Raw genomic sequence first — 9,338 nt, 5'->3', positions numbered from 1 at the left:
TATATGTATATATATATATATATATATATATATATATATATATATACCATACATACATACATACATATATGGGACCTTTCGTGTCTCAGAAATTTATCGCTTATACAACTTGATGTGATTTTGCTTGTACTATTACTGTTATTGTTATCTATAAAGCTCCAAAATGAGGCGTTGACGGCTATGAAATTCGGCGAACACGAAAATAATCCATTTAAGTCGTAAGGGAAAATCGGGACGATAGATCGCAAAACAGAACAACCTGGAATTGGAAGTACATTATTTAGTTTTTCTTTTCATGTAAATCCTATGTAGTAGCATATATTTTTGCTAGTTACAGAAAGTAACAGAAGTAGTGATCCCCTACGTTACTTAGGAAAGCTGATGTGAAAGAAAGATCCTGGTTATAGAATGTATACATTTAGCTCTGCCAAGAGGAATTAATTGGAAAATACTTTTGCTATGCAATAAAGGGCGAAATCTGCTCCATTCTATGGACGTATTCCTCCACATCTCAATGAAAACATTCGACAGGCATATATGTATTTCTTCTGCACGAAAAGAAATCTTGAACTTTTTACAGATAAATAAGATAAAAGATTGCGAAATGTTTTGCTCGTTTTAAGAAATAATTACTCCAGTGCTAGTTTTAAATATTTAGCGTTCTGTCAGATAATACATTGCTTAGCACTAGTTAACAATTACTGCTGTTGCATATTCAGAGCTTTACGGAGGAAGAGAGAGAGAGAGAATATACATTTAGAATATGTGGCAAACTTAAGGACAGGAAACTTTTCTGCCATAACCTAATACTCTCACTGAGACTACAAATGTCTATCCACTGAGGGACTTCCAAGAAAAACTCGCCCTTATCGAGCAGCTAACCACTGAATGTTCACGAAATGCAATCTTTCCTTGTAACGTCAAGTTACGTTTGAGGAAACTCTGACTGAAACGTCAATTTATACGACTGAGGGCGTTGCCCTCTACCCACCATTCCGAGAGAATAACGTTCTGCTTTTAATCATTCTTCCTTGAACCTTTGTATATTAAACGACAGAGCCTCAAAAGTTAATATTTTGTACAACGAAACGTGGCTCCTGTGTCATGAAGCACTCACTTTCCCGCAGGTTACAACCAGCCAACATATCTCTCAGCCCCGGAGGTGCAAGGTACTGTTCCTGCCCTCTGCGGTCTAATTGTCAGACAGTCTTCCAGCACAAGGACTGGAGGAGCTAACGTTAAACAAAACTCTTTCACAAGTTCTCTTGATTACATTTGATTGGACGCGTTTTTGGCAGTGTTTATGTGAGAATCGTGTGATGATTATTAAGGCTCTAAAGATGTTTGGTGCTGTTATTACATTTGATTGTCATTTTCTCTTAGAATAATAACAATAAAGAACCTTGCGATATCCGTGATTATAAATGATAAAAGAAAGTGAATTAATCTGAGGCGTCTGAAAAGCTGGCCAACCAACCTTGTCAAAATGAAGACGTGTTTTTCTGTATTCGAAGGTATGTAGTGAGTCTTTGCTGTTATGTTCTCTCTCTCTCTCTCTCTCTCTCTCTCTCTCTCGTCTTCTCTCATCTCTCTCTCTCTCTCGGGGAGAGCAAAAACCTTTTTATTGGAAAATACACCCTAATTATTACCATGTAACTGAATTTCTAGCTTTCATGAATATCATTGTTGCATTGCCAGTTTATGATATTCCCTTGGAGTTCCCTATTACATGTTTGGTTAAAATGCCTTAGGCCATGATGTTTAGTTATATGAAAGTTACTTGAAAGTTAATACCAAAAATGCACCTACATTTTGTGTGTTCATGATAGCGTTATTTAACTTAAGGGGAAACTTCTTACAACCGCCCCCCCCCCCCACCCCCCCACCCACCCATCTTTTTTTTTCTTAGTGTATCTAGTCAACATTACTCATTTACTGATGTCAGGTAATCCTTAGAATTAAATGTAATATTTGCATAAAAATTGTCGATAATACAAGCTAAAGAGAAAACACACACAAGAAAAAATGTAAAATTCGCAGCTCTCGTTAATGTGCGTTAAACGTCAAATGATTTATCCCCCACAGGTTTCTCCCTCAGGAAATCGTGGTCATGTTACCGCGTATGGGCATACCGCTTCTTCGGCCTCATATTTTTTACAATGATTCTGGTGTCAGCCCACGTACCCAGATACAGTGGTCAGTATGGTTTTAATGAATTTTTTCCAACACTTGTAATGTCCATGACTTCTGTTATTTACTAAAACATGATAGATCATTCGGGTATTAATCCTTATTTGCACGAGTGTTTAAAGCACGTGCAATGTCAAAAATCTATTGACCTATATGGAGAGGGATTACTTATCACCATTTTGATTCTTCTTTAGTACTGTATCTAACACATACTAGGATACTGGTAAGAAAAATAGAGGTTGAAAATCATATTTGCATTTTATATGAGTGAAGATAAATGGTCTTTTCATAGTCATACATCTCGAGGCCATTATGGTTTGCTGAAGTTAAACCTCAAAACCATTTAAACTTTTCACCAAAGCACTTTTCAGGTTGTGATGAAGGAATCTTGATTTTTATTTAGTTGGGGGAAAATCAATTTTAAGATGAGGGGGAAGAGATGAAAATACACTGCAAATAGAATGAAAATGAGTATACTTGACAGAAAGGAAGCAAACAGAGTATTTACGGAGAAACTGGATGAAATTTGACTCGTGTTGAAGAAAGAGACGGGTGGAGTTCGTAAAATTTAATGCTAGGTTTATAGGAACTGTTAGGAGTATATGCCAGCATGAGGTGATGAGATGAGGAAATAAAAAACAGTACTTGCTCGTCTAAGGAAACAAAAGGCTTAGTGAAGGCGAAAAAGCAGGTTATTTTAAGTACAACTGCATGACAAGATCGATTACAGGAAAAAAGAAGAGTATTTGTAGTCAAGAAGAAATTGTTAGAGAAAAAAAGGCAAGCTGTGGAAATGGAAGAGAGAAAGTGAGCAAGAGCCATTTCTAGTAGGAATTTAAACATATACAGAAAAGTTAATGAAGAAATGGAATTCAGGATACAAGATACAAGTGGAAATCTGTAGTTAATGTAGTCGTGGACTGATGGATTGAGTATTTTACAGATAAACTTGATGTCATAAGAGATATTGATCCAGACGGATACTTTATAGATTATTCACAGAGAACTGTAAACTGCACTACAATATGTACTATGCGCATCAAAAACTATTTAATAATGTATGGTAACATATATCACTTAGAAAGGAAAACTCCAAATAATAGAGACTGCACTACGCTGAGCTATGCAAGCCACACACACATATATAATATATACATATATATATATATATATATATATATATATATATATATATTTACATATATATATATATATATGTGTGTTTGTGTGTTATATATGTTGCGTATAAAATTACTTGCTGCATGCATCATTTATTTTAGGAATTACAATCGGATGAAAGAATAGCAATTGCTTTTTAAGCTTTACAGATTAAATCAAACTGGAAAAATTGTATATTTTTATTATAATATATATATATATATAGATATATATATATATATATATATATATATATATAGTGTGTGTGTGTGTGTGTGTATGTATGTATGTGTGTATAGACATGTGTGCATAGAGCTTTTAAATAATTTATATAATTTTATATAATTCTTCAAATCAAGTTAATGGGTTTAAGAAATTATACTTATTCTTGCCATCACATGTATTTTCTTTTAAGAAAAAGACTAGAAATAAATCTTCAGTTATAACATGAAGATATACATTTCGACGGAAAAATGAAATGAAGATGAAATTGGTCAGTTACAGAAATTGAAGACAAATGGTTTGAAGAGGCGAAACAACACGCATTAGTTCGATCTTCAGATATTTTGCATAGATCATCGACAAATTTATTCAGAAATTATCCGTGATTGGAAGATTAACTAGGCCACATTTACTCTCTTTTATAGAAAATTATTTTAGTACATGATAGATTTTGCTTTGCTTTGTATTGAAAAGTGTATAGTAGTCAATTGTGTGAGATCAGCACTATACCTTTATATCGTTGTAAAACATAAACTCATGCATCAAATTTTTCAGGTTATATGGTACGGTCCTTGGATGGTCCTATATCTGCCTATGACCCAGAGTTCCTTGGATATATAGAAAATGAAGTAAGTATAAGTATAGGTAAAGATATTATACCTGTATGTTTAAAAAACACGCAGCAGTTTTAAATTTTGAGCTGTTCTGCCTAAACATAATGGGTACCTGTGCGTTGAACAAACAACCTTTGTTTCTAAGATTTACTGAACATCAAATGTGATATTTATATTTTCTCGCTCTCAAAGAATCCTCTTAAAAAAATATAAAAAGTTACAATCAAGAGGAATGAGTAAACAGATTGGAGGACTACCAATGAAAAGATGGCTTTCGAACCATTTTCTGAAGTGTCTTGAATACCGTTGTCTAATGATGTGTCCACGTGCATTTTTCATTACATTTAGTATGATAAAGAAAAAGAATGTGAAGCCTTTTTCCTAGAGCGCTAGAATATTTTGGCAGCAGAGAAATAACGAGATTTATTTAAAACGAAATGGTACACATTTCCTTGAAATTAGAAAGTCCCATGGCTGTGGAGAAATAAATTGCATTTCCAGCTGTATTATCTTCTGTTTATCTATTGTTTGCATGTTTTTCAGAGAATCGTCACCATTTCATAACTCGTTCACTGAAATCAAGATTTAAAGGAAATCAGAACAAGACAACACAATCTCTGATTTAGTATTTCTTCCCAAGAATTTTAACGTACTTAGCCAGATACTTCAGTTTTTATGCTGAAATGACAGACGTAATCAGCTTTACTGAGCACCCTAGAAGCAGTGAAACTAAGTCTAAATATAGTTAGTTTATAGACCCGAAGACAGATATTTTCCTTACAAAAATTCAGAAATTTCAGTGTCTCGATTCTCGCTAAAATGAATAGTAACCGTATTTTTTTTTTTTTTTTTTTTTTTTTTGAGGGACGTTACAACTGAAAGAAAATAGTTATTTACGTAAGTGTTTAGAATTTTAATAGTAACCATAATTTTTTTTATTTGAGGGACGATATTCAAGTGTTTAGAACTGGATATTACATTTTTAAAGAATATATGAGTTTGTGAAACGGTTTCATTTACTATTCATTCTGAAGAGTTAAAATAACCTCAACCTCAAACCTTCCATCATTCCAGAACCTGGCTAAATTAAGATGGCTGCTAAATTCATACGCAAATTTGATTGCTAAGTTAAGAGCAAAAATCTTAGGCAGTTTGAGAAGCAGTTTTTCGTGAACCACCAAACGAAAACAAAAAAGTTCCATGCAACCAAACATTTTACTTATTATTTATACACTCGATGGTGTCATTTCATTTCTCTTATTCACTAATATATTCTCTATATATTTTTCCCTCCTTCATTCCAGGTCCTTCTACCGCCATCGACCCAGCCATACAATCTTTTGGGTAAAGACAACATAGCCCTCAAAGGAATTGACAACAGCGAAGTCTTCTACCGCCATGTTGTGGAAGAACTCCTTAAGAACAAGGTTAGTAGGTTTTTCTCCACATGCACATGAAGGTATACGTACACATGTCCACATTGACAAGTTCCCCATGTACTGTAAATTTATTGCATCTTCCACAGCACACTTAATGAACTGATTTGAGGTTTTATTAGAAAAAGATTCCCATATGTGTGTACTTCCATCAGGTCTACGAAAATCTCTTCACTTTTTCTTGCCTTTTTCAAGATTTGCATGAAGTCGAACAATGATTTGTTCTTTAAATTACCCACAGTTGCAGTCTTGCAAGCGTTTTTGTAGTTTTAACATTCCGCCCTGATATAAATGTATCTACAGCATAAAATTTCAGATGAAATGATAGTTCTCAAGTTCAGAACAATTTTTAACCATCGACATGAATTATTATTTTGTAAATTCTGTGTAATTTTGAAAAACCCATCTCCCAAAAATCTAAACTCAACCGTAATATATCATGTTCCCTTCAGGTTTACAAAACAACCTTTGTCTTAACTTTTGTGCTTATGTACAAGGCACACACATACAGTAATGAATTAAGCTTATGTTTTCGTCATAATTCTCATATAAACTAATAACATATTTCGTAAATTAGGAAGTATTCCTTCCAAAGTATGACTACAGAAATAAATAAGCAGAACATCATAAGGTGTTACATCTCTGCATTCGTCTTCCTTTTAGCGTAAAAGGATTTTTCGTAGGAAGCAGGAGCTCTTGATGGAGAGACAATGTCTAATACTTTGACGCTGGAGAAGGAGCTCAATTGGACAGGCCTGTTGGTTGAACCCGATGAGCTTGACTTCAAGACACTGAAACTGAAAAACAGAAAGGCATGGGCAGCCAACGTCTGCCTTTCACCCAACCCATACCCCTCCAAGGTAAGAAGACGAGTTAGTGCTGTTCTTTGGTAGTTACTGTGAACCTTTTTTTTTTTTTTTTTTTTTTTTGTAACATATTGCATTACAAGAAATGAGACTGCTGGTCCCAAGCCTTACCACCCTAACAATGACTACAGTGAGTTTTATACAGGGGTCGGTATTCACTTTTCATTTCCTGATTTTATTAGCAGTACATAATTTAATTTCGGAAAAAAAAAAACAATTTTTTACATATGATTCTCTCTTTTTTACAGGAGATGCTCACGCAGCACGTACACTACGCAGGTCCCATGGCAATATCTTTGGGATTTAAAGTAGAGCCATGCATGGTTTGGCTTCTTTTTCTAGTCAAAAGGTAACCAAAATTTACCAGGATTAACAGGTAGTAGGTAGCTCTGGTTTACGTCAATGATAAAAAAGAATACTGCCAAATGTTTTCGGCATTTTTTCCTGAATGACCAAAATAACCAACAGCAGCAACAGAGGATATACTTCAGGGCCCAAATCTATTTTTTTTCTCTTTATTTTTCCTTTATGAGGCAGGTTTTTATTTACGCACAGTTCTAGTCTAAGTTTTGACTTTTTGTTCGCTGGTACTTCACCGGGTGGTCCCTCTTGCAGTGTGCCTTGTGCTGAAGGTTTCTTGCAACATCCCTTTAGCAACAACCCAACTGCATTTTTTTGTTTCTCCCCTCGCTATTTGCTGATCTAGTTTTCCCATTTCTCTGACTTTCCTTTTGCAATTTTCACTCTCGTAAGAAGAAATGCTTTGGTTTATCCTTACTTGAGTACAGAAATGTTACTCAGTAGTTTGATCAAACTACGATTGTAGGCCTACGGGCTTCTCTGTGAGCAAGAGGCCCGTGCCGGCATAAGGCCAGCTTAATCTAAAACAACTGCTGTAGGAAGTAGATCCGTTTTGGCTAACTTTTTTCCCAGTGATTATAATCGTTTGCACAAGAAGCCAACTATATGTAGGTCCTGGAGTTCCTGGTGAAACTGTTATTCATTGTTATTAAATCTTCGCAGATGCTCGAAACTCATTGGTTTTGCAAAAGTGCAGTGTATTCCCCCCTCGAATCGATGCTGACTGTTCTTCATGTGACCCGCATCGACCTCTTGGTTCTGGACATCGAGGGGGCCGAGTTGGCTGTTCTTAAGCATTTTGACTTGGCAAAGTTCGATGTTCAGGTAAGGGAAACAAGATCACTCCTTCCCCAAATTATTCCAGAGTCGTGTAGAAGGACAGATGAGATGACGAACACCTGTCCAAGAGAGAGAGTTCAGTGGTTTGAGAAAAGCTTTCCTCCTCACATAATCCTATTCATTCAACATGTGTGCAATGAATATTCCACAGCATTAGATCTATCAATATTCATTTTTATATTTTAGTTGCAATATAACTTTACTTATCAAGGGAGGTGCAACACATTTATTATGTGTTCAGAGAATTTTGCATTTCGTCGCAGGATGGCACCAGGTTTCATGTACCGTCATTCCAAATCAAAATTTAGAACAGTGCTTCTCTCCAACAGGTCATTTTTATGGAGTGGAAGCTCGTAAATGAGCTAGACGATATTTCGAAGGATTTCGATAAAAGGGGATACAAAGAGATTGCCAGGCATGCGGAGGACGTCATCTTTGTCAAGAAGGGTTCACCATACATGCCAAAAGCCCCTCTACGACTGCCCGAGTTCAGTAAGGAGAGAGAAGAGCTCTTGAGAGATGCCAGGAAGCTGAAGAAATAGATTTAGATACTCGTATAGGAATGACACCATATATAGTTTTTATTCAAATATGAGAACGGTATGAAAAGTGATCTACATTCATGAAAGGGTATTAGATTTTCATTCATGGAAGGGTATCAAATTAAGTTGACAGCATATGGCAAAGATGAAAGGTTATTAGCAAGACATGCTTCCAAAAACCTAAGAACAAATATGAAGTGAAATAAGCTGACAGAACGGTTAGCCAAAATAAAGTAATAATTAAAACTTTTATGGAGAATTTTATGACCGGGGGTGGATGTTGGAATCATCTGTACTGATAATTTCGGGAACATGTGGCAACGTTTTTGATGTGGCTTAACTTATCATGAAATGAAAAGACTTGTATACAATCCAAATTGCAAGCGATATATATGTAAAAAGAGCCAGAATTACTTTGTCAAAAAAAACTTACTTTAGAACAGTAGATATTATTCATTACATTATTATTATTATTATTATTATTATTATTATTATTATTATTATTATTATATTATTATTATTATTATTATTATTATTATTTTTATTTTATTAAAAATAATGGCAGAATTCACAGAATTGATTTTTGTACAATATTCTTTCAATTCTCCTTATGATTTTCCTTTCTGGCACGCTGGTATTATAAAGCAGCTGTCCAATGTTCATCGTGCTGTAGGTCGTCAACGGAAATTTCGGGTGGGCTGGTGTTATCAAAAGCAAAACTGGTTATCAGGGACAGGCTGGGGTCGTCAACAGGTATGCAGGTGGGTTTCGTAGGTCGGGAAACAGGCCGTAGTCGTCAGGGGTCTATCCGGTATTTCTTGTTATTTCTTTCTTTCTTTTCTGGTTTTCAAGGCGTCTACATGTTTCGGCCACCTCGTTTGGCCATCTTCGGGACGGGATCGCTGAGTGCAATGGGTCTGTATCAGATGTATTCACGCTATTATTGCATTCGGTTGGCTTGAAGAAACAGGTACCTCACTTTTCATTGGGCAATACCTGTGACGTCACGAGCGATGTCATCAGGGGGCCCGTTGCTGGTTGGCTGTCCTCTTCGTGGGCGGAGCCTCATCCTTATTGGTGATGGTGGAGGTCCCCTCGAAGGGCGTGCTA

General features: G+C 35.6%; 2 protein-coding genes across 2 annotated transcripts; both read left to right on the top strand.

The window, feature by feature from the left end:
* Window positions 1-1,054: 1,054 nt before the first annotated feature.
* LOC135216589 (uncharacterized) lies at window positions 1,055-5,641 on the top strand. The gene is made up of 4 exons (XM_064251969.1): window positions 1,055-1,514; window positions 2,086-2,196; window positions 4,126-4,199; window positions 5,489-5,641. The coding sequence occupies exons 1-4, from the start codon at window positions 1,487-1,489 to the stop codon at window positions 5,639-5,641; spliced, it is 366 nt and encodes a 121-aa protein (XP_064108039.1). The 5' UTR covers window positions 1,055-1,486.
* A 1,917-nt stretch (window positions 5,642-7,558) lies between these two features.
* LOC135216113 (uncharacterized) lies at window positions 7,559-8,653 on the top strand. Its single transcript, XM_064251156.1, has 2 exons — window positions 7,559-7,671; window positions 8,016-8,653. The coding sequence occupies exons 1-2, from the start codon at window positions 7,564-7,566 to the stop codon at window positions 8,226-8,228; spliced, it is 321 nt and encodes a 106-aa protein (XP_064107226.1). The 5' UTR covers window positions 7,559-7,563; the 3' UTR covers window positions 8,229-8,653.
* The last annotated feature ends 685 nt before the right edge of the window (window positions 8,654-9,338 follow it).

This window comes from Macrobrachium nipponense, chromosome 6, assembly GCF_015104395.2.
Source record: "Macrobrachium nipponense isolate FS-2020 chromosome 6, ASM1510439v2, whole genome shotgun sequence".
Lineage (NCBI taxonomy): Eukaryota > Metazoa > Arthropoda > Malacostraca > Decapoda > Palaemonidae > Macrobrachium > Macrobrachium nipponense.
The sequence above is the reverse complement of the archived record's forward strand: the minus strand, read 5'-3'. Positions and strand labels throughout refer to the sequence as shown.